General features: G+C 48.6%; 1 protein-coding gene across 1 annotated transcript in view; it reads left to right on the forward strand.

Annotated features, from left to right (window-relative positions):
* Positions 1 to 26,898, forward strand: part of GFRA1 (GDNF family receptor alpha 1) — a 162,558-nt gene that overhangs the window by 112,428 nt on the left and 23,232 nt on the right. Inside the window, exons 4-5 of the mRNA XM_044300273.1 lie at positions 3,478 to 3,814; positions 25,674 to 25,783. Of these exons, the coding sequence (XP_044156208.1) occupies positions 3,478 to 3,814; positions 25,674 to 25,783 (447 nt within the window). The remainder of the gene's footprint in view (positions 1 to 3,477; positions 3,815 to 25,673; positions 25,784 to 26,898) is intronic.

The raw sequence follows: 26,898 nt of genomic DNA on the forward strand, positions 1-26,898 counted from the left end.
TCTTCCTTTTTACTTCTTCCCGTATACCTCTCCTTTCTTCATAATTACCTCTTCCTTGTACTTCTTCCTGTATACCTCTCCGGCCTTCATAATTACCTTTTCCTTTCACTTCTTACCGTATGCCTCTCTTTTTCCTTCATAATTACCTCTTCCTTTTACTTCTCCCTGATACCCCTCCATCCTTTATAATTACCTCTACCCTTTTACTTCTTCCTGCATACCTGTCCTTTCTTCATACAACCTATTCTTTTATCTTCTTCCTTTGTAACTCTCCTTTCCTCATACAATTTTTTTTCTTTTACTTCTTCCTGTTTACTTCATGCTGTACTTCTCCTTCCTTCATTCATCTCCCCCCTTTGTAACTCTCCTTCTAACTTACTTTTGCTTCCTTTATACCTCTCCTTTCTTCATACAACTTCTTCCTTTTTACGTCTTTATTTATACATCTCCTTTAAATATACTTCTTACTTTTTAATTCTCCTTCCTTTTATACAGTACTTCTCTATGTTTTCATACATCTGCTTTCTTTGTAAGCGTGCTTCCTTCATTCTTCTCCTTCCTTTTTACTTCTCCCTTTCCTCTCTGTCCTTTATACTTTTACCTCATTCTCTATTTCTCCTTCCTTTATACTACTTATTGCTTTTTACCTCTCCTTTTATCATACTTTTTCTTGCACCATAATTCTCCTTTCTTTATACTTTTCCACTTTTCCTTCATATTCTCCTTCCTTAATACTTTCCTTCATATTCTTCTTTTATACTTGTCCTTCTCTTTCCTTAGTAATTCTCCTTCCTCAATACTACTTCTTGCATTTTACTTTTGCCTTCATCTTACTTGTTCTTGCATCATAATTCTTCTTCCTTTACACTTCTCCTTCCTGTAAGCTTCTCCTGTCTTTATACTTGTCCTTCTCATTCCATCATTAGTCTCCTTTCTTCATACTACTTGCGTTTTACTTCTCCTTTCTTCATACTTTTTCTTTCTCTTACTTCACCTTCCTTTATACTTATCCTTTCTTTATACTTCTTCCTTTATGCTTCTCCTTCCTTTATACTTCACCTTCCTTTAAATTTCTCCTTCCTTCAGATTCTCCTTCTTATTTACTTGCACTATTGCTAAAATAAACTGCATTGACAACTGAATGTGTGAATCCTGCCTTATTATAATGCAGCGGCCGGATCATTAGGCTCTTTACTTACCTTCCAGAAGTAATCCAGTAATTAATGCAATTATCCAGAGCGCCCGGTGCACCTCCTGCACATTCCCCCATCATTACAGCACTCTCTGGGTAATGTGTGCAGGGCGGCCGCGGTATACCAGACCTGGAATAGAGACAGTCACAGTGCCCCCGCAATAGAGACGGTCACAGTGCCCCGCAATAGAGACGGTCACAGTGCCCCGCAATAGAGACGGTCACAGTGCCCCGCAATAGAGATGGTCACAGTGCCTTGTAATAGAGACGGTCACAGTGCCCCGCAATAGAGACAGTCACAGTGCCTTGTAATAGAGACGGTCACAGTGCCCCGCAATAGAGACGGTCACAGTGCCCCCGCAATAGAGACGGTCACAGTGCCCCGCAATAGAGACGGTCACAGTGCCCCCGCAATAGAGACGGTCACAGTGCCCCGCAATAGAGACGGTCACAGTGCCCCGCAATAGAGACGGTCACAGTGCCCCCGCAATAGAGACGGTCACAGTGCCCCCGCAATAGAGACGGTCACAGTGCCCCCGCAAGAGAGACGGTCACAGTGCCCCGCAATAGAGACGGTCACAGTGCCCCCGCAATAGAGATGGTCACAGTGCCCCCGCAATAGAGACGGTCACAGTGCCCCGTAATAGAGACGGTCACAGTGCCCCGTAATAGAGACAGTCACAGTGCCCCCGCAATAGAGACGGTCACAGTGCCCCGCAATAGAGACGGTCACAGTGCCTCGCAATAGAGACAGTCACAGTGCCCCTCAAAAGAGACAGTCACAGTGCCCCCGCAATAGAGACAGTCACAGTGCCCCCGCAATAGAGACGGTCACAGTTCCCCCCGCAATAGAGACGGTCACAGTGCCCCCGCAATAGAGACGGTCACAGTGCCCCGCAATAGAGACGGTCACAGTGCCCCCCGCAATAGAGACGGTCACAGTGCCCCCCGCAATAGAGACGGTCACAGTGCCCCCCGCAATAGAGACGGTCACAGTGCCCCCCCCGCAATAGAGACGGTCACAGTGCCCCGCAATAGAGACGGTCACAGTGCCCCCCGCAATAGAGAGGGTCACAGTGCCCCGCAATAGAGACGGTCACAGTGCCCCGCAATAGAGACGGTCACAGTGCCCCGCAATAGAGATGGTCACAGTGCCTTGTAATAGAGACGGTCACAGTGCCCCGCAATAGAGACGGTCACAGTGCCTTGTAATAGAGACGGTCACAGTGCCCCGCAATAGAGACGGTCACAGTGCCCCCGCAATAGAGACGGTCACAGTGCCCCGCAATAGAGACGGTCACAGTGCCCCCGCAATAGAGACGGTCACAGTGCCCCCCGCAATAGAGACGGTCACAGTGCCCCGCAATAGAGACGGTCACAGTGCCCCCGCAATAGAGACGGTCACAGTGCCCCCGCAATAGAGACGGTCACAGTGCCCCCGCAAGAGAGACGGTCACAGTGCCCCGCAATAGAGACGGTCACAGTGCCCCCGCAATAGAGACGGTCACAGTGCCCCCGCAATAGAGAAGGTCACAGTGCCCCCGCAATAGAGACGGTCACAGTGCCCCGCAATAGAGACGGTCACAGTGCCCCGCAATAGAGACGGTCACAGTGCCTTGTAATAGAGACAGTCACAGTGCCCCGTAATAGAGACGGTCACAGTGCCCCGTAATAGAGACGGTCACAGTGCCCCCGCAATAGAGACAGTCACAGTGCCCCCGCAATAGAGACGGTCACAGTGCCCCCGCAATAGAGACGGTCACAGTGCCCCCGCAATAGAGACGGTCACAGTGCCCCCCGCAATAGAGACGGTCACAGTGCCCCGCAATAGAGACGGTCACAGTGCCCCGCAATAGAGACGGTCACAGTGCCCCGTAATAGAGACGGCCACAGTGCCCCGTAATAGAGACGGCCACAGTGCCCCGTAATAGAGACGGCCACAGTGCCCCGTAATAGAGACGGCCACAGTGCCCCGTAATAGAGACGGCCACAGTGCCCCGTAATAGAGACGGCCACAGTGCCCCGTAATAGAGACGGCCACAGTGCCCCGTAATAGAGACGGCCACAGTGCCCCGTAATAGAGACGGCCACAGTGCCCCCCGCAATAGAGACGGTCACAGTGCCCCCCGTAATAGAGACGGCCACAGTGCCCCGTAATAGAGACGGCCACAGTGCCCCCGCAATAGAGACGGCCACAGTGCCCCGTAATAGAGAGGGCACCCCAGCAGCTCCTGCACGTTGTTTTCCCATAATGCCCTGATTAATCCTGTTCTTTATCTTCTCAGAACCGATCATCTCGAAGGGTAACGATTGCTTGGACGCAGCGAAGGCGTGTAACCTGGACGACACGTGTAAGAAATATCGCTCGGCCTACATAACGCCCTGCACTCACAGCATATCCAACGAGATCTGCAACCGCCGCAAGTGCCACAAAGCCCTGCGCCAGTTCTTCGACAAGGTCCCGGCCAAGCACAGCTACGGCATGCTGTTCTGCTCCTGCAAGGACACGGCCTGCTCCGAGCGGAGGCGCCAGACCATCGTCCCCGCCTGTTCATACGAGGAGCGGGAGAAGCAGAACTGCCTGAACCTGCAGGAGGCCTGCAAGACCAACTACATCTGCAGGTCAGACACCAGGCCTGCTCACAGCTGAAGATCTGTAACTGTGTATTTCAGGCACAATTTTTAGCATTTTCTTCTTGCACAGTTGTGCAAACGTGGCAACATTGCGCTAATCTCTTGTGAGCAGGAAGTTTTACCTGCAGTGTTGTGTATATTGTACCAGAAAAGAAACCACAAAAACAGGACGTAGTACCAGGCAGCGTCCCCCACTGTGATGACGTAGTACCAGGCAGCGTCCCCCACTGTGATGACGTAGTACCAGGCGGTGTCCCCCACTGTGAGGACGTATTACCAGGCGGTGTCCCCCGCTGTGAGGACGTAGTACCAGGCGGTGTCCCCCGCTGTGAGGACGTATTACCAGGCGGTGTCCCCCGCTGTGAGGACGTAGTACCAGGCGGTGTCCCCCGCTGTGAGGACGTAGTACCAGGCGGTGTCCCCCGCTGTGATGACGTAGTACCAGGCGGTGTCCCCCGCTGTGATGACGTAGTACCAGGCGGTGTCTCCCACTGTGATGACGTAGTACCAGGCGGTGTCCCCCGCTGTGAGGACGTAGTACCAGGCGGTGTCCCCCGCTGTGAGGACGTAGTACCAGGCGGTGTCCCCCGCTGTGAGGACGTAGTACCAGGCGGTGTCCCCCGCTGTGAGGACGTAGTACCAGGCGGTGTCCCCCGCTGTGAGGACGTAGTACCAGGCGGTGTCCCCCCGCTGTGAGGACGTAGTACCAGGCGGTGTCCCTCCGCTGTGAGGACGTAGTACCAGGCGGTGTCCCCCGCTGTGAGGACGTAGTACCAGGCGGTGTCCCCCGCTGTGAGGACGTAGTACTAGGCGGTGTCGCCCGCTGTGAGGACGTAGTACCAGGCGGTGTCCCCCACTGTGAGGACGTAGTACCAGGCGGTGTCGCCCGCTGTGAGGACGTAGTACCAGGCTGTGTCCCCCGCTGTGAGGACGTAGTACTAGGCGGTGTCCCCCGCTGTGAGGACGTAGTACCAGGCGGTGTCCCCCGCTGTGAGGACGTAGTACCAGGCTGTGTCCCCCGCTGTGAGGACGTAGTACTAGGCGGTGTCGCCCGCTGTGAGGACGTAGTACCAGGCGGTGTCCCCCACTGTGAGGACGTAGTACCAGGCGGTGTCGCCCGCTGTGAGGACGTAGTACCAGGCAGTGTCCCCCGCTGTGAGGACGTAGTACCAGGCTGTGTACATCACTGGGAGGATGTAGTACCAGGCTGTGTACATCGCTGTGAGGTCACTGTACTGCAGAGCGTACCCCGCTGTTAGGACACTGTATGGCAGGGCGTAACCCACAATGAGGACACTGTACGGCAGGGCGTAACCCACTATGAGGACACTGTACGGCAGGGTGTACCCCGCTATAAGGACACTGTACCGCAGGGTGTACCCCGCTATAAGGACACTAGGAGTGCAGTCTGTGGTCACACTGTGCGTGTCCTGAGGGAGAGCAGGGAAAGCGCCATCAGCTAATAGAGTCACAGAGTTCATCACAATGAGAACCAGATCCCGGAACAGCAGAGCAATTAATCTCATTATCTCCTGATTCATTAAGTAGCACACGCTGCACGCAGCTCCGGAGGAAGGAAGCGCCCGAATTAGGCCACAAAGTTCTGCTGCAAAATGAGGTGAAGTGTCACAGTGTAGCACAGTCTTGATCCCAGGGGCTACAGTGATACTCCTGCTGAGATACCTGAGCACAGAGATGCACCTGCTGAGATACCTGTGATGTTATTTATATGGGACTATGTGTTGGAAGAGGGTGAAGGAGGGGATTTAAGTTATTTACATAGGATTGTATGCTATAGAGAACTGTAAGGAAGATAAGTTATTTACATGGGGCTGGAGGGAGAGGACTGGTGTTATTTACATGGGACTGCATGGTATAGAAGACTGACTGGAGAGGAGTGAAGTTATTTACATGGGACTACATGGTATAGAAGACTGTAAGGAAGATAGGTTATTTACATGGGACTGTATCATAGAAGACTGGTGGGAGACGACTGGTGTTATTTACATGGGACTGCATGGTTTAGAAGACTGGAGGGAGAGGACGGGCATTATCATTTATGGGGGCACTACAGAGATGATTATAACTCTGGGGGGTATGGCAGGAGGTATTATAATTACAGGGGGCACTGCCGGGGGCATTATAAATACTGTGGGCAGTGGTGGAGGGCATTACTACTACTGAGGGCTCTATAGAGGTGCCTTATAGGGAGTCCTTATTAGTACTGGGGGCACTGTAGGGAGCCTTATTACTGGGGATACTATTTGGGGGAGGCTTCCGCCTGGCAGTGAGCCCGGTGATGTCACTGTAAATTGGCTAGAAAAGAAGAAATGGCTCCGGCAGCATTCCGCAACATCCAATATTCTTTTATTGTAACCTCAAGACACAATACAGCAACGTTTCGACTGCCAACGTTTCGACTGCCAAGCAGTCTTTGTCAGGCTTGACAAAGACTGCTTGGCAGTCGAAACGTTGCTGTATTGTGTCTTGAGGTTACAATAAAAGAATATTGGATGTTGCGGAATGCTGCCGGAGCCATTTCTTCTTTTCTATGCATACTACATGGCCTGATGGATCAAGGGCCTATGGTGAGGCTGTTGCATTGAACACATGCACCATCGAGAGACCGCACACTGCTGCTTCTAAATCACTATTTGTATGTAAATTGGCTAGGGCAGCGCTAAAGCCCCCCATCAGTGCCGGTCTGTGTTGGGACCATGTTCATATATGCCTGCATTATTGAGGGGGGGAAAAAATATTTCAATATATGCAAATGATCCTCTAGGAGCAACGGGGGCGTTACTATTACACCTAGAGGCTCTGCTGTCTCTACTGTGACAGGGCCTGGCAGTTACAATGTCATCCCACCGGGCCACGTTAAAGTGCAGTGGGCGTGGCAGTTACAGATAGGGCGGAGCCTCTATGAGTAATGGTAACGCCCCCGTTTGTATAAAATAAAGCATCACTTTTCTCAGCAATGCAGCACATAAGAACATGGGACCAACACAGACGCCTTCAGCTGCCGAGCGCACACAGAACAGGTCAGTGCTTTAATTGTCCAAGTGTATGAGGGAGTCCTGAGGGATAGCTGAAGGCCTAGGGAGCATTTTACCATCAGCTATAGACTTCATTTGGGGGAGAAAGCTGGCACTAAAGTGCCTCGGGCAGCATCAAATCTAAACATGGCCCTGGCTCCACAGCAGTAGCGGGATGTAGTGTCACCCATCACACTGCTGGTCTGTGTATGAGGAGGAGCGGCCGGGAATCTGCTGTGCTGCTCCTCCTATGTGTGACACTACATCCTGCTACTGCTGCGGAGCGCCAGCGGCTGAACTGTCATCATCAGTAACTAGGTGAGTATAGTTTTTTAACTTCCTGTGAAGGGGGCACATATCTGACCATTACTACTGTGAGGGGCACCTATCTGACCATTACTACTGTGAGGGGGCACATATCTGACCATTACTACTCTGAGGGGGCACATATCTGACCATTACTACTGTGAGAGGGCACATATCTGACCATTACTACTGTGAGGGGGCACATATCTGACCATTACTACTGTGAGGGGGGCACATATCTGACCATTACTACTGTGACTGGGCACATATCTGACCATTACTACTGTGAAGGGGCACATATCTGACCATTACTACTGTGAAGGGGCACATATCTGACCATTACTACTGTGAGGGGGGCACATATCTGACCATTACTACTGTGAGAGGCACATATCTGACCATTACTACTGTGAAGGGGCACATATCTGACCATTACTACTGTGAAGGGGCACATATCTGACCATTACTACTGTGAGGGGGGCACATATCTGACCATTACTACTGTGAGGGGGGCACATATCTGACCATTACTACTGTGAGGGGGACACAGATCTGACCATTACTACTGTGAGGGGCACATATCTGACCATTACTACTGTGAGAGGCACATATCTGACCATTACTACTGTGAAGGGGCACATATCTGACCATTACTACTGTGAAGGGGCACATATCTGACCATTACTACTGTGAGGGGGGCACATATCTGACCATTACTACTGTGAAGGGGCACATATCTGAACATCACTACTGTGAGGGAGCACATATCTGACCATTACTACTGTGACTGGGCACATATCTGACCATTACTACTGTGAGGAGGCACATAGCTGACCATTACTACTCTGAGGGGGCACATATCTGACCATTACTACTGTGAGGGGGGCACATATCTGACCATTACTACTGTGAAGGGGCACATATCTGACCAGTACTACTGTGAAGGGGGCACATATCTGACCATTACTACTGTGAGAGGCACATATCTGACCATTACTACTGTGAAGGGGCACATATCTGACCATTACTACTGTGAAGGGGCACATATCTGACCATTACTACTGTGAGGGGGGCACATATCTGACCATTACTACTGTGAGGGGGGCACATATCTGACCATTACTACTGTGAGGGGGACACAGATCTGACCATTACTACTGTGAGGGGCACATATCTGACCATTACTACTGTGAGAGGCACATATCTGACCATTACTACTGTGAAGGGGCACATATCTGACCATTACTACTGTGAGGGGGGCACATATCTGACCATTACTACTGTGAAGGGGCACATATCTGATCATCACTACTGTGAGGGAGCACATATCTGACCATTACTACTGTGACTGGGCACATATCTGACCATTACTACTGTGAGGAGGCACATAGCTGACCATTACTACTCTGAGGGGGCACATATCTGACCATTACTACTGTGAGGGGGGCACATATCTGACCATTACTACTGTGAGGGGGACACATATCTGACCATTACTTCTGTGAGGAGGCGCATATCTGACCATTACTACTTTGAGGGGGCACATATCTGACCATTACTACTGTGAGGGGGCACATATCTGACCATTACTTCTGTGAGGGGGCACATATCTGACAATTACTACTGTGAGGGGGGCATATATCTGACCATTACTACTGTGAGGGGGGCACATATCTGACCATTACTACTGTGAGGGGGCACATATCTGACAGTTACTACTGTGAGGGGGGCATATATCTGACCATTACTACTGTGAGGGGGCACATATCTGACCATTACTACTGTGAGGGGGCACATATCTGACCATTACTACTCTGAGGGGGCACATATCTGACCATTACTACTGTGACTGGGCACATATCTGACCATCACTACTCTGAGGGGGCACATATCTGACCATTACTACCATGAGGGGGACACATATCTGACCATTACTACCGTGAGGGGGGCACATATCTGACCATTACTACTGTGAGGGGGCACATATCTGTCCATTACTACTGTGAGGGGGCAAATATCTGACCAATACTACTCTGAGGGGGCACAAATCTGACCATTACTACTGTGAGGGGGGCACATATCTGACCATTACTACTGTGACTGGGCACATATCTGACCATTACTACTGTGAGGGGGCACATATCTGACCATTACTACTCTGAGGGGGCACATATCTGACCATTACTACTGTGAGGGGGGCACATATCTGACCATTACTACTGTGAGGGGGGCACATATCTGACCATTACTACTGTGAGGGGGCACATATCTGACCATTACTACTCTGAGGGGGCACATATCTGACCATTACTACTGTGAGGGGGCACATATCTGACCATTACTACTCTGAGGGGGGCACATATCTGACCATTACTACTGTGAGGAGGCACATATCTGACCATTACTACTCTGAGGGGGGCACATATCTGACCATTACTACTGTGAGGAGGCACATATCTGACCATTACTACCATGAGGGGGACACATATCTGACCATTACTACCGTGAGGGGGGCACATATCTGACCATTACTACTGTGAGGGGGGCACATATCTGACCATTACTACTGTGAGGGGGCACATATCTGACCATTACTACTGTGAGGGGGGCACATATCTGACCATTACTACTCTGAGGGGGGCACATATCTGACCATTACTACTGTGAGGGGGGCACATATCTGACCATTACTACTCTGAGGAGGCACATATCTGACCATTACTACTGTGAGGGGGGCACATATCTGACCATTACTACTCTGAGGAGGCACATATCTGACCATTACTACTGTGAGGGGGGCACATATCTAACCATTACTACTCTGAGGAGGCACATATCTGACCATTACTACTGTGAGGGGGCACATATCTGACCATTACTACTGTGAGGGGCACATATCTGGACATAACTACTGTGAGGGGGCACATATCTGACCATTACTACTGTGAGGGGGCACATATCTGACCATTACTACTGTGAGGGGGGGCACATATCTGGACATAACTACTATGTACTGGCACAAAGGGGGAATAATTACTATGTGGGGGCATTATGGGGACTGTTATGCTTTGGCCTAGTATGAAATGAATATATATACATATTGTAAACATATTTACAAGATGTTTTTTATTTGCGCATATATGTTTATATTTGTAGGTGTGATTGGGGGGGGGGGGGGGGGCAGGTACATCCTTTGCACAGGGGCCCTTTGCACCTGCTAGGATACCTGTGCACTGAGATACCGACACACTGGGTAGTGCTCATATCAGTGCAGCGGGCATCAGGTCACTCTCTGCATCCAGATACTATCCCCGTCCAACACAGTCACTTCTCCTGATTCTGCCGCAGTATGCCTTAATCTCCAGTCGCCTCCAGAGCTGCACTCACAATGCTTCACTAATTGTTTTTAGGAAAGAGGATTGTATAACTTTCACCTTCTGCTGGTTCAGTGTCAGTGCATTGTGGGAGACGTGTATATACCAGGTAGTACACACTGCTTTTCCCAGAATGCAGTTCTCCGTGCAGCTTGTGGCACAGAAGATGGCGATATCGACCCATTTGGGTGCTGCACTCAGACATTATTCATTAAGGAGTCTGAAGGAATTTTATGATGAATTATTATTTCTGTGTAAACGGATCAGCACCGGAGAAATAATGGAAAAGGCCGAGAGTCTCGTGTCCAGTGTGTAAAGGGTCTATGTTCCTCGATGCCAGTCTGCGGCTTATAAAGCTCACAGGATATTCTTGTGTATTAGAGAATGGCTATACGAAAGCATCTGGCCCTCTCCATCAGACTTAGTGCAGGGTCACTAAATGGCAGTATTTGCCTCTTTTGTCTCTCCTGGGCTCTGGTGCACTTCGGCCGCAGCGTCTGCACAATCTCTTACTTCCCGAGATGGTGAGGAAGGAGATGATAAAGCCTCACATGGTACACAGATGGTGACAGATGGTCAGTGTCACCTGCAGCGCCACGTCCGGACGGCTCATGTGGGGGGGTTAATAGATGGTAGTTACCTGAGCCACAGCTTCACATGGAGGAGCGATCCGTTCCTTCCATGCAGGATTGTCATTATCTCTACTGAGACCTGACACATTGTCACAAAGTGATTTATCTCCAGAAGGAAAAACTATTGCCGGGAAGTCATGTTTTATTCCAAACAATTCAGAAAAAACAGCTCAAAATCTCAAAGTCAATTATTAATGAATATAATGACGGACAGAGCGAGGGGCGGGACAACGAGCACAGATCCCACCAGCACTGGACTTTATGTACAGCACACAGAAAGACCTGAGGGGACACAGAAAGTAGATTATATTTATTTACTCACTTATATATCACTGACTTATTCCACAGCGCTGTACAGACATTCCCATCACTTATATATCACTGACATATTCCACAGCGCTGTACAGACATTTTCATCCCTTATATATCGCTGACATATTCCACAGCGCTGTACAGACATTCTCATCACCTATATATCACTGACATATTCCACAGCACTGTACAGACATTCTCATCACTTATAGATCACTGACATATTCCACAGAGCTGTACAGACATTCTCATCACTTATATATCACTGACATATTCCACAGCGCTGTACAGACATTCTCATCACTTATATATCACTGACATATTCCACAGCGCTGTACAGACATTCTCATCCCTTATATATCGCTGACATATTCCACAGCGCTGTACAGACATTCTCATCACCTATATATCACTGACATATTCCACAGCGCTGTACAGACATTCTCATCACTTATAGATCACTGACATATTCCACAGAGCTGTACAGACATTCTCATCACTTATATATCACTGACATATTCCACAGCGCTGTACAGACATTCTCATCACTTCTATATCACTAACATATTCCACAGCGCTGTACAGACATTCTCATCACTTCTATATCACTGACATAGTACACAGCGCTGTACAGACATTCTCATCACTTCTATATCACTGACATATTCCACAGCGCTGTACAGACATTCTCATCACTTATATATCACTGACATAGTACACAGCGCCATACAGACATTCTCATCACTTATAGATCACTGACATATTACACAGCGCCGTACAGACATTCTCATCACTTATAGATCACTGACATATTCCACAGAGCTGTACAGACATTCTCATCACTGATATATCACTGACATATTCCACAGCGCTGTACAGACATTCTCATCACAGATATATCACTGACATATTCCACAGTGCTGTACAGACATTCTCATCACTTCTATATCACTGACATAGTACACAGCGCTGTACAGACATTCTCATCACTTCTATATCACTGACATATTCCACAGCGCTGTACAGACATTCTCATCACTTATATATCACTGACATATTCCATAGCGGTGTACAGACATTCTCATTACTTATATATCACTGACATATTCCATAGCAGTGTACAGACATTCTCATTACTTATATATCACTGACATATTCTACAGCACTGTACAGACATTCTCATCACTGATATATCACTGACATATTCTACAGCGCTGTACAGACATTCTCATCACTGATATATCACTGACATATTCCATAGCGGTGTACAGACATTCTCATCACTGATATATCACTGACACATATTCCACAGCGCTGTACAGACATTCTCATCACTTATATATCACTGACACATATTCCACAGCGCTGTACAGACATTCTCATCACTGATATATCACTGACATATTCCACAGCGCTGTACAGATATTCTCATCACTTATATATCACTGACATATTCCACAGAGCTGTACAGACATTCTCATCTCTGATATATCACTGACAAAGTACACAGCGCTGTACAGATATTCTCATCACTTATATATCACTGACACATATTCCACAGCACTGTACAGACATTCTCATCACTTATATATCACTGACACATATTCCACAGCGCTGTACAGACATTCTCATCACTTATATATCACTGACACATATTCCACAGCGCTGTACAGACATTCTCATCACTTATATATCACTGATATATTCCACAGCGCTGTACAGACATTCTCATCACTTATATATCACTGACACATATTCCACAGCACTGTACAGACATTCTCATCACTCGCTGTCTCCAGTGAAATTCACAATTGACGTAAAGTCATGATTTTATGAAAGACACGGAGGCGAGTATTGCTTAACCTTTTCTTTACTGAACCACACGGCAGCAATGAAAAAACAAGAATACAACCACCAATGGGCTGATAGCCCCGCCTCCCCAGTCCCCTATAAAGGACGCTCCAACTCAGCATATCTTCCTCTTTCTTTGTCGACTTGACACCTTTCAAGAAACACAACGAAACTGCATCCGAAGAACAAAAAGACAATGACCTGGAACCAGCCATCCGACTTGAAACAAACGAAACTGAGATGACAGCGAAGCGCTGTCAATCAACGAAGATGATCAACCTCTTATCCGACGTACTCCAGGATCAACCTAAGGAGAAAAAATAAATAGATAATCAAGCGCAATAAAAATACATACACATATCATAATATTCACAAAACCCCAACGTCAAAGCAGGGAGGGAGAAGGGTGGGGCAATACTCGCCTCCATGTCTTTCATAAAATCATGACTTTACGTCATAAAATAGGAAAATCATGCAATTTTATTTCAAGACACGGAGGCTCCTATTGCTAGTTTAAAGCCGGTTGACAATAGAGGCGAACACGTGTGGATCCGGCCTAAAATAAAATTCTCTAAATGTGGATGTCCGAGACCAATGTGCCAGCCTCATAACATCCTCCAGGCGTGCTCCCGCCACGGCCCCATGAACCGAATGTGCTGTAAAGATCACAATGTCTATTCCAGCCAGGGACAGAACCCATTTCACCCACCGAGCCAGAGTGACCATGGAAACTGGTGTGAAAGATCTCCAGAAGGAAATGAACAACTGTGGCGATGACGAGGACCGAAGTGACAGAGTTCTGGATTCGTATTCCCTCAAACATGCCACAGGGCAAAGTGCCAAAGACGAAGGAAAACTAGGATAGGATACTGACCTGATACTAGTCTTAGTACGTCTAGAGATGTTAAAGGTCAGCCCCTCCGGAGTGAAAGACCGGGCGTCATAATCCAAAGCCCGTACATCTGATACTCTCTTACATGAAACAAGACAAAAGAGAGTTACCAACTTGGCAGATAACTGTCGAAGTGATAAGTCCTCATTATCAGGCCAACCCGAAAGGAAGGCCAACACCGTGGACACGTCCCACGAACTAGTAAATCGAGGATGAGGGGGCCGAGTGAGGCGGGAGCCCCTCAGTAACCGACATAACAAAGGATGGCGACCCGCAGGACAGCCTTCAAACCGCTATGGCCGGAAGAAATAGCCGATCTGAACACATTCAAGGTGCGATAAGCCTTGCCTTCCTCGTAGAGGGAGGAGAGGAACTGGATAATCTCACTCACAGATGCAGTAGTGGGATCCAGGTTCCGAAGGAAGCACCAATTAGCCCAGGACTGCCAGGCTGCCCTATAGGCCTTTCTGGTTCCAGGGGCCCATGCACTTTCCAAAAGAAATCTAGCCGTCTACGAAACCTCTTGGGATTGCCAGGATTCCCCGATACTCTGCAAGCCAGCAGACGCAAGGAGCCCTCCAAAAGCAAAGGATGCGGCTGGTTCATCGGACCTACCAACAGAGACAGCTGGCTGGGAAGCAAGAGGGGACTGTCCACCAGCAGTTCCAGCAGTTGAGGGTACCAAGACTGGGTCCCCCAACGGGGAAGTATTAGAACAAGCTCCGATGCTTGGTGACGCATGGTGGCCAAGACCCGAGGAATCAGGAAAAACGAGGAATCAGGAAAAGCCGTCCAACCAAGGTTGAAAAAAGGCGTCTACCGCCTCTGCGGCCGGATCTGGTCTCCAGCTGAAATATCTGGGCAGTTGGGCGTTCCATCGAGACGCAAAGAGGTCGATAGAAAATGGACCCTAACCTCCAATCGCTGGCATCCGAGATGTAGCGAGAGTTCCAATCGGCCAACGTATTGTGGAGACCGGGAAGATATTCCGACACATTGTTGGTCAGACAATAGTCCCAAAAGTCCTTCGCCAAGTGCATCAACATGGTGGAGCAGGTCCCCCCCATCGAGTTGATGTACCGAACTGCGGAGATATTGACATACGGAGACGGATCCCACTGGTAAAGCTGCGGATCGCAAAGGACCCCACCAGAAGTTCCAGCGCGTTGATGTGCAGGTGAGACTCGACAGCTGACCACGGACCTCCGGTAGATATTCCCTCGCAGTGGGCTCCCCAACCGTTGGAGACTGGCATCCGACTCCACCACTATATCCGGTTGAGGGACGAAGATTGTCCTGCCGTTCCAAGCGGAAAGGTTGCCTAGCCACCATTTCAGTTCTTCTTGTGTCTCTTGATCCAAGGAAATCAGATCCGCATATGCCGCACCCGCCTGCAGATGTGCGATCTTGAGCCATTGGAGGGCACGATAATGCAGTGGTGCAGGAAAGATGGCTTGAATCGAGGATGACAGGAGACCGATGACCCGAGCCAGTTGCCTGAGAGAAATCTGTGACAAAACCAGAGTGCGGAACAATTCCTTGCGAATCGTCCGAACCTTTTCCAACGGGAGGCTGAGTGTCAATGAGGTAGAACTCACCAGAAACCCGAGAAACTCCATGGTCTGGGAAGGAGAAAGACATGACTTCCCGTGATTGATTATGAACCCCAAGCTGGAGAAGGAGGTTCATAGCCATGCGAAGATGGACCTGAAGTATAGCACAATCCCTGGCCATGATCAGGATGTCGTCCAGGTAAATTATAAGTCTCACCCCCCGGCTGCGGAGGTAAGCCATCACCGACCGCATGAGCTTGGTAAAACACCAGGGGGCAGAAGACAGCCCAAACGGGAGGCACGTGAAGCGCCAAATGTTCCCTTGCCAGCGAAACTGGAGAAGATCCCTGGAGGAGGGAGCAACCGGGACCATTAAATACGCATCCTTGAGGTCCAGCTTTGCCATCCAATCGCCTGGCAATAGCATGTCCCTCAGAAGGTGAATGCCCTCCATCTTGAAGTGTCGATACCTGACGAAGGTATTCAGAGCCTTCAGGTTGATGACAGGGCGATGCTGGCCCCCTTTCTTTTTGACTACGAAAATACTGCTTATTACTCCACCGTGAGTGTGAGGAGCTGGCTCCACGGCTGCCTTTAGGAACAGAGCTTGTAATTCTGCGTCTATGAGGGCCTAAAGCGTCAGAGACCGGGTCATGGACAGTGGGGGAGGGGGAACCAGAGGGGGCCCCACGAGGTCTATGTGAAACCCCCGAATCATGGTTAACACCCAAGGGTCGCTGGTAATGGAAGCCCAAACATGCGAACATTTTTGGAGTCTGCCCCCTACATAACTGTCAGAAAAAAAGGAGATGAGGTGGAAGACTTACCAAAGGGTAGCCTGAGGTTAGGGTTTCCTCTATACACTAGCCCTCTTCCTGGTACTCCACGAGACGGGAAAAAGGTGGGTTGGTGTCTCGGGTCCTGTCCTGGAGTTCGGTAGGATTGGAAGGAGCCTCGACCCACGCCACGGGTCTGAAAGGAGGAACGACCGGACAGACGGCCCCTTGTACTGCCGACCCTGGAGGAAACCCTACCACTAAAGACTCTGCGCATGGAAGACTGTGCTTTATCCAGGGCGGTAAAGGTACCCACAAACTTCCCTAGGTCCTTAATAAACGGGTCTCCGAAGAGGAACCCCTGGGCCTCCTTTCCTGACTCTGTTAGGGCCATGTTGGTGAGTTTAGGTTCAATTTTCATCAAAATGGCCTTGCGTCTCTCAAGTGCCAAGGACGTATTTGCATTTCCTGCCATGCAAATGGCTCTCTGGACCCAACCTTGGAGGTCCTCCCGGTCGACTTGTCGTCCCTCAGCTTTGGCAGCTTCTGCCAGATAAAATATCTTAACCAGTGGCCCCATTATATCCAACAACTTGTCCTGGCAGGCTTGCAGAGCCGAATCTAAGCCTCTACGGGGGTTAAACCCTGATTTAGATAAAAATTGGACCATCTTAGGGTCCACTACTGGCGTCTCACAAACCTTATTGGGAATGGTCGGACGCGGGCACTTGGCCCGAAGCTTATGCCGCGTCTTTTTACTAAGAGGTCTGCGGATCATAGACTCTAAGGAACTGGCCACATGAGAGGCTGGAAGCCACTCCGAGGACCTAGGGTGGTGGAGGGAGTCCGGATCAAATAACGGCTCGCCCGCAGGGTCCGTAAGGGGAACGGGTGAATCAGAGGTTGTAGCGGACTTACTAAGTGTAGGCTGAAGTGGCCGAAGCGAGAAAGTAACTGATGCCCCTTGGTCCTCTACCATTTCTACACCCTCCTCCTCGGAATCGTGAGGGGATTCCAGTAACGCCTCCTCCTCAGACTCTCTGCAGGAGTCAGTATCAGACTCAGGATGGGACCGGGCTATTTTCCATTGCCGTGCACGTTCTGCCTGGCGCGGACAGGCTCGTTTGCACGACTTAGGCGCGCCGTCATGGGATGGTACCAGGCCATCGTTACTAATGATTCTGGAGGCACTTGGTGTTGCCACAGGAGGAGGGTTAAGGGCCAGACTAGTGGACGGATTAGCAATCAGGACTTGGGAAATGGAATGGGTCAGTACAGACGACTTGGACCCCATAGCAGTCATAATGTCATTGGGAATAGATTGTTGCAGGGCCAGAGCCTGCGCCTCAGAGGAAATAGGAACCAATCCACCTGCTGCAGGCATGGATCCCTGTAAGGCAGCAGGGGGAGGGTTATCCTCCTGACCAGAGCTACCTCGGGCTGGTGTAGGGGCCCTATGAGCAGACATTTTATTCAGGATGTTGAGGAGCAACACAACAGACTAAAAGCAGAAAATGTATTCCTATCCTTTCTAAATAATCTCTTCAGGCAGTGAACACTAAACCTGACCCCGGGAAGGAAGCAGCCTAAGAATCTTACTATTGTACAGAGAAAGGTGGGTTTAGTCACCCACGCCTCAGAGAGAAAACGCCGCCGCCGACCTGTAGCAATGAGGAGCCGCCCGCCGAATACACCGAGCGGAGCGGTGTTCCCAGATAAGATAGCGTCCAAAATCTCGCGAGATTTCGGACGCCGCAACAGCCAGGACACAGCGTTGAAGAAATTAAGATGGCGCCCGAGATCCCGCACAACGTCGCGACATCTTTGGTCGGTTAGGATTACCAGAATTATTATTATTTGCCAAATGCCAGAATAATGAAAGAGAATGTTTTAAGGCATTTTTATTACTTTCCGCAAAGTCAAAAGTTTCCATACATTTCATTAATATTTGGTACCGTTGCCCTTAGACTGTATGACTTGGGTCAAACGTTTTGGACATCCTTCCACAAGCTTCTCACAATAGTTGGTCGGCATTTGGGCCCATTCCTCCTGACAGAACTGGTGTAACGGAGCCATGTCTGTTGGTCGTTGCCTTTTCAGCTTTGCCCATAAATTACCAATAGGATTGAGATCAGGGCTTTGTGATGGCCCCTTCAGAACATTGACTTTGTTATCCTTAAGCCACTCTGTAACCAGTCTGGCAGTATGCTTCCGTCATTGTCCATTTGCAAGACCCATTTCCACACAACCCATTTCCCTCGTTTCACTGTGGATACTGACACCATCTTACCAGCTTCCACCATCATCTTCACAAGGTCTTTTGCTTTTGTTCTTGGGTTGATCACATGTCGGACCAAAGCACATTAATCTCTGGGACACAGAAGCCGTCTCCTTTCTGAGCGGTATGATGGCCGGACATTCCCATCTTGTTTGTACTTGTGTATAATTGTTTGTACAGATGAACGAGGCGCCTTAAGGTATCTTGGAATTGCACCCAAGGGTGAGCCAGACTTGTTCAGGTCCACAATTCTCCTCCTGATCTCTTGGCTGATTTCTCTAGACTTTCCCAAGATGCTACATGAAGAAGCCGTGTGTTTCAGGTGTGCATTTAAATGCATCCACAGGTGTGTCTGTAATCACCAATCAGAAGCTTCCAAACACATGACATCATCAGAGGGGCGGTCCAGGATTGTTTAAAGGCATAGTAATCTCAGTGTATGGAAACTTTTGACATTGCAGAAAGTCATAAAAATGCCTTAAAACATTTTCTCTCTCATTATTCTGGCTACAGATGAGCGAATTTCATGTTATGAAATTCGTTCACGCTTCGTTTGGTGGTAAAAGCAGAATTGCGTTATGGATTCCGTTACAACGGATGTATTATTCATTCCTTCATAATAGAAGTCTATGGCCTGCATAACGGAAATGGGACAAATCCGTTTTGTATCTCATAGACTTCTATTATGACGAAATGAATAACGGAATGTCTCTAAAGGCATAGAATTGCGTTATGGTCCGTGGTAATGGAATCCATAACGCAATTCTGCTTTTACCACCAAACAAAGTGAAAATGAATTTCAAAATATGACATTCGTTCATCTCTAATTCTGGCATTTGGCAAATAATAATAATTCTGGTAATCCTAACTGACCGAAAACAGGAAAGGTTTATTCGGATTTCATGTCAGATATTGAGAAAAACATTCAAATGTGTCTTTCTATACAATGTATGTGAACTTCTGGTTTAAACTGTAGATAGATCCGTGTATACAGCGCTGTGGTATAAGCTGGCGCTATACGGTATTATATTCAGGCAGATGCTGTAGATTATCCTCCTCTATATGGATAGATCCATGTATACAGCGCTGTGGTATAAGCTGGCGCTATACGGTATTATATTCAGGCAGATGCTGTAGATTATCCTCTATATGGATAGATATGTATATACAGCGCTGTGGTATAAGCTGGCGCTATACGGTATTATATTCAGGCAGATGCTGTAGATTATCCTCCTCTATATGGATAGATCCATGTATACAGCGCTGTGGTATAAGATGGCGTTAGACGGTATTATATTCAGGCGGATGCTGTAGATTATCCTCTATATGGATAGATATGTATACAGCGCTGTGGTATAAGCTGGCACTATACGGTATTATATTCAGGCAGATGCTGTAGATTATCCTCTATATGGATAGATATGTATATACAGCGCTGTGGTATAAGCTGGCGCTATACGGTATTATATTCAGGCGGATGCTGTAGATTATCCTCCTCTATATGGATAAGTATGTATATACAGCGCTGTGGTATAAGCTGGCGCTATACGGTATTATATTCAGGCGGATGCTGTAGTTTATCCTCCTCTATATGGATAGGTATGTATAAACTGCGCTGTGGTATAAGCTGGCGCTATACGGTATTATATTCAGGTGGATGCTGTAGATTATCCTCCTCTATACGAATAGATACGTATATACAGCGCTGTGGTATAAGATGTCCTCCTCTCTTGATGCTCCTCGCTGCGGCACTCTACGGCCATGTCTCTGATAAATGCCGCCATATCCAGACTGAGTCGGTGGCTGGGAGCCAGATCTGATCTCTGTGTGACCCTCAGTCACAGACATGGGGCCAGCTCCATTGTGGAGGAAATTGTCATCCTCCTCCTGCCGTTGCGAGCGGCTCCTTGACAGCAGCAAATGAAGTCGTCTTCCCAGCAGATGGTGGACGCTTCATCAAAAGTTACATTACAGAATTGGATTGTGGAGAGCGTGCCAACAAAGCAAGGGCAAAGTGGTGCTCGACCTCTCAGCCGTGGAGGCGGCCAGCAGCACTGCTGTACATCAGGGGACGCAAAGGAATCCTCCGCCAAGACCTGATGTCTGCACTCACGTATTTAAGGGGCACCCACCCCACACTCCAGCTGACTGCATCTGCAGGGGCCACATATGGACATTCTCATCTGGGTGGTGCAGTCTGATATTACTCATGTGGTCTGCTCACCTCTCATTGTCTAGGAGTGCCTGTCCCTTTAAGTGTGACATTCAGGCCTGGTCTACACAGAGACCAACATGTGCCATGTGCAGACACTGGCCTCATAATGAGAACCGTGGAACACCTGGGCTGGTTGGAGGCTGGAGGGGTTAATCATGATGAACTGGATCGGGAGACATTTTAGGAAGAAGCCTACAACGTTCCGACCATTCTCCTGCTCAGGGACAAGACACTTAAGAAGAAACCATACAGTTTGATCTGCCTGACAGCAGAAGGCTGCATGTGCAGCTGTCCAGGTTTTCCTAGGTGTGCAGTTGTCAGAGTTCTTCAGGATGTTCTGGTGTCAGAGTTCTCTCTGTTGTCACTGTTCTCCTGGATTATTGGTCCTCTTGGTAGTTTGGTTGTCACAGTTCTCCTGGTTGTATGATTGTCATGGGTCTCCTGAGTGTTTGGTTGTCACCGTTGTCCTGTGTGTTTGGTTGTCCTGGTTTTCCTAGGTCTGAAGTTGCCACAGTTCTCCAGATTGTGTGGTTCTCCTAGGTGTGCAGTTGTCGCAGTTCTCGTGATTTGGTGGTTGTCACAGTTCTCATGGTTTGGTGGTTGTCACAGTTCTCCTGGTTGTGTGTTTCTCATGGTTCTCCTAGGTGTGCAGTCGTCACAGTTCTCGTGGTTTGGTGGTTGTCACAGTTCTCATGGTTTGGTGGTTGTCACAGTTCTCCTGGTTGTGTGTTTCTCATGGTTCTCCTAGGTGTGCAGTTTCATAGAGGAGCTGTGGTTTTCTGGATGTACTGTGTGATCTATGGTGGGTTCTGGAGGATGAGGGGAGCTGGGATCTTTCATACATGTTCAGAACCATGGCCTTTGTGCTTTTCCTGCAGAATACAGACTCCACCACTTCCACCTCATGAATGGGACACACCTGGGCTTCACAATGTGGCTGATTGTGCTGTTTTCCCAGGTCCCTTGTCCTCGCAGCCGACCTTTCTGGGATATTCCAGGTGCTGCCTCCCCCCTCCTTGGGTACCTCGGACCTCCTCAATGTGGGGGGGGGGGGGTTGCCAGATTTTTGCCTCCTCTGGTAAGTAACTAATGGCCCCAGAAGTCGGACTGGTAATCTCCAGCTTTGATCATTAATGCCTTTCATGTTCTCACTGATCAATGCCGGGATATAACCACTGCGTCTCCCGTGGCCCCCTCCCCATTAATGGACATGAAAGCTTTTACAGCCATTTAGAACCATTGATTGTTAATGTGAAGAAACTTTACACTCCAGCGTGTATGTGCCCCCTTGCCAATCCCAGATATTCCAGGCCCATTACTAATCTGTTATCCCAGATTTAACCCCATCAGCTCCTTCCATCTCATTTGCTGCGCCACTTATTTAATGTTATATAGACAGGATATTCTGGCCCTGATGAGAATGCTGACCACAGCACGGTGACTCTGACCACAGCACGGACTATAACACTGACCACAGCACGGACTATAACACTGACCACAGCACGGACGGTGACTCTGACCACAGCACGGACGGTGACTCTGACCACAGCACAGCACTGCCTATCATAAAGACCAGAACACTGACTCTTTTGGGTTGGAGGAGTAGAGACTCAGTTCCTGGCTTATAAGACCAATTGGGGAGGAGGGCTGTGATCTGTGATGGAGGAAGAGGGCTATGATTTGTGATGGGGAGGAGGGCTGTGATTTGTGATGGGGAGGAGGGCTGTGATGGGGGAGGAGGGCTGTGATCTAGGATTGGGAGGAGGTGGTTTGTGATCCATGATAGGGGAGTGCTGTGATCTATGATGGGGAGGCCTCTGATCTATTATGCGCAGCTCTGTGATCTAGGATGAGGAGGAGGCCTGTGATCTATGATAGGGAGAAAGGCTGTGATGATGTATGGTGGAGGAAGAGGGCTGTGATCTGTGATGGGGAGTAGGGCTCTTATCTATGATGAGGAAGATGGCTGTAATTTATGATGAACAGGAGGACTGTGTTCTATGATGAGGAGGAAGGCTGTGATCTATGATGAGGAGCACTGTGATCTATGATGAGAAGGAGGGCTGTGATCTATGATGAGGAGAAAGGCTGTGATGTATGGTGGAGGAAGAGGACTGTAATCTATGATGGGGAGTAAGGCTCTTATCTATGATGAGGAAGGTGGCTGTAATCTATGATGAGGAGGAGGACTGTGTTCTATGATGAGGAGGACTGTGTTCTATGATGAGGAGGAGGACTGTGTTCTATGATGAGGAGGAGGACTGTGTTATATGATGATGAGGAGGACTGTGTTCTATGATGAGGAGGAGGACTGTGATCTATGATGAGGAGGAATACTGTGATATATGATGAGGAGGAGGGCTGTGATATATGATGAGGAGAAGGGCTGTGATATATGATGAGGAGGAGGGCTGTGATCTATGATGAGGAGGAGGGCTGTGATCTATGATGAGGAGGAGGGCTGTGATCTATGATGAGGAGGAGGGCTATAATCTATGATGAGGAGGAGGGCTGTGATCTATGATGAGGAGGAGGGCTGTGATCTATGATGAGGAGGAGGGCTGTGATCTATGAGGAGGAGGGCTGTGATCTATGAGGAGGAGGAGGGCTGTGATCTATGAGGAGGAGGAGGGCTGTGATCTATGATGAGATGGAGGGCTGTGATCTATAATGAGGAGGAGGGCTGTGATCTATGATGATGAGGAGGGCTGTGATCTATGAGGAGGAGGAGGGCTGTGATCTATGAGGAGGAGGAGGGCTGTGATGTATGAGGAGGAGGAGGAGGGCTGTGATCTCTGATGAGGGGGAGTACTGTGATCTATGCTGAGAAGGGCTCTGATCTAGGATGAGGAGGGCTGTGATGTATGATGAGGACGAATACTGTGATCTATGAGGAGGAGGAGGGCTGTGATCTATGAGGAGGAGGAGGGCTGTGATCTACGAGGAGGAGGAGGGCTGTGATCTATGATGAGATGGAGGACTGTGATCTATGATGAGGAGGAAGGCTGTGATCTATGATGAGGAGGAGGACTGTGATCTATGAGGAGGAGGAGGGCTGTGATCTATGAGGAGGAGGAGGGCTGTGATGTATGATGAGGAGAAAGGCTGTGATGTATGGTGGAGGAAGAGGGCTGTGATGTATGATGGGGAATAGGGCTCGTATCTATGATGAGGAAGATGGCTGTAATTTATGATGAGGAGGGTGACTGTGTTCTATGATGACGAGTAAGGCTGTGATCTATGATGAGCATGGCTGTGATCTATGATGAGGAGGAGGGCTGTCATCTATGATGAGAGGAAGGCTTTGATCTATGATGGAGGAGGAGGGCTATGATCTGTGATGGGGTGGATATCTGTGATCTATGATGAGAAGGGCTGTGATCTATGATGATGAGGAGGGCTCTGATCTATGAGGAGGAGGGCTGTGATCTATGATGATGAGGAGGGCTCTGATCTATGAGGAGGAGGAGGGCGGCGATCTATGATGAGAAGGGCTCTGATCTAGGATGAGGAGGGCTGTGATGTATGAGGAGGAGGAGTACTAGGATCTATGATGAGGAGGAGGACTGTGATCTATGATGAGGAGGAGGACTGTGATCTATGATGAGGAGGAGGACTGTGATCTATGATGAGGAGGAGGACTGTGATCTATGATGAGGAGGAGGACTGTGATCTATGATGAGGAGGAGGACTGTGATCTATGATGAGGAGGAGGACTGTGATCTATGATGAGGAAAAGGTCTGTGATCTATGATGAGAAGGACTCATCTATGATGAGGAGGGCTGTGATGTATGAGGAGGAGGAGCGCTGTGATCTATGATGGAGGAGGAGCAACATGATTTGTTATAAGGAGGAGCGCTGGGATCTCTAATGGAGTGCTGGGATCTAGGTTGGAGAGGAGGGCTATGATCTTGGATGGAGGAGGAGAGTGGTGGTTGTCCATGACACTGGAGAGCTGTGATCTTTGAGGAGATCTCCAGTCTGTGACTAATGAGCGCGCTCTATACCTGTTGTTGTTGTTTTATCTTTTGTAGTTAAGTTATTTTTTGGCACGGAGTAAATGAGGGTAAATTCCGCTCAATTTCCTTTCATGACAAGGAATCTCATTGAAATTCCGGTGGAGCGTTTGTGGATAAATGTAATTACTTCAGGACTGAATGGAAATAAATATGACTTGTGTTTCTTCACAATATCAGGGCTTCAGATTTTAAAATAAAGATACGGAAAATAGACGGAATGCCAAATTAATCTTTTTTTCCGATATACGTGTTGCAGGAACGCTGGGCAGACAGCAGCAGGGGAGGGGGCTATTATCACAGGAACATTCCATTAATCCAGCATTTGAGGTGGATCATCCAATAATCCAGCTCCTTACAGAACTGCAACATAATCTGAAATCAGGAGACAAAAACTGAAATCTGAGCCGAGAGACTCCATTGTGAGGCTTCTGAAGTGACGGCAGCTGATGTCTTATTCCTTTCCAAATCTGTGTCTTCTGATAATCCAGAATCATCTCATTCTTAGGTCCTGTTAGCGTCAGATTAAAGGTTGTTTACTGCTTGTAGTAACGTTACAGATGCTCTGTAACCCATGTACTCAGACACATCCGTTTTCTGCCACAGATCTCGTCTTGCACATTTTATGGCCGACTGTCAGCCGGACCCGCGATCGGTGAGCGGATGCCTGAAGGAGAACTACGCCGAGTGTCTGCTGGCCTACTCCGGCCTCATCGGTAGGAACCCACAGTGACACACATGCAGCAGATACATTGTTGCACATTAAATGCTTACATTGTTTCTCAGACTCTGTGCAGGCAGCGTGTTATAGTGCAGGAGGAGCTGAGCAGATTATATATACAGAGAACCTGTCACCATGTAATCTGCAGGCAGCGTGTTATAGAGCAGGAGGAGCTGAGCAGATTATATATACAGAGAACCTGTCACCATGTAATCTGCAGGCAGCGTGTTATAGAGCAGGAGGAGCTGAGCAGATTATATATACAGAGAACCTGTCACCATGTAATCTGCAGGCAGCGTGTTATAGTGCAGGAGGAGCTGAGCAGATTATATATATAGAGACCTGTCACCGTGTAATCTGCAGGCAGCGTGTTATAGAGCAGGAGGAGCTGAGCAGATTATATATAGAGAGAACCTGTCACCATGTAATCTGCAGGCAGCGTGTTATAGAGCAGGAGGAGCTGAGCAGATTATATATACAGAGAACCTGTCACCGTGTAATCTGCAGGCAGCGTGTTATAGAGCAGGAGGAGCTGAGCAGATTATATATACAGAGAACCTGTTACCATGTAATCTGCAGGCAGCGTGTTATAGTGCAGGAGGAGCTGAGCAGATTATATATAAAGAGAACCTGTCACCATGTAATCTGCAGGCAGCGTGTTATAGAGCAGGAGGAGCTGAGCAGATTATATATACAGAGAACCTGTCACCATGTAATCTGCAGGCAGAGTGTTATAGAGCAGGAGGAGCTGAGCAGATTATATATACAGAGAACCTGTCACCATGTAATCTGCAGGCAGCGTGTTATAGAGCCGGAGGAGCTGAGCAGATTATATATACAGAGGAACCTGTCACCATGTAATCTGCAGGCAGCGTGTTATAGAGCAGGAGGAGCTGAGCAGATTATATATACAGAGAACCTGTCACCGTGTAATCTGCAGGCAGCGTGTTATAGAGCAGGAGGAGCTGAGCAGATTATATATACAGAGAACCTGTCACCATGTAATCTGCAGGCAGCGTGTTATAGAGCAGGAGGAGCTGAGCAGATTATATATACAGAGAACCTGTCACCATGTAATCTGCAGGCAGCGTGTTATAGAGCAGGAGGAGC

Source organism: Bufo gargarizans, chromosome 6 (genome assembly GCF_014858855.1).
Source record: "Bufo gargarizans isolate SCDJY-AF-19 chromosome 6, ASM1485885v1, whole genome shotgun sequence".
In the NCBI taxonomy this organism is placed as follows: domain Eukaryota; kingdom Metazoa; phylum Chordata; class Amphibia; order Anura; family Bufonidae; genus Bufo; species Bufo gargarizans.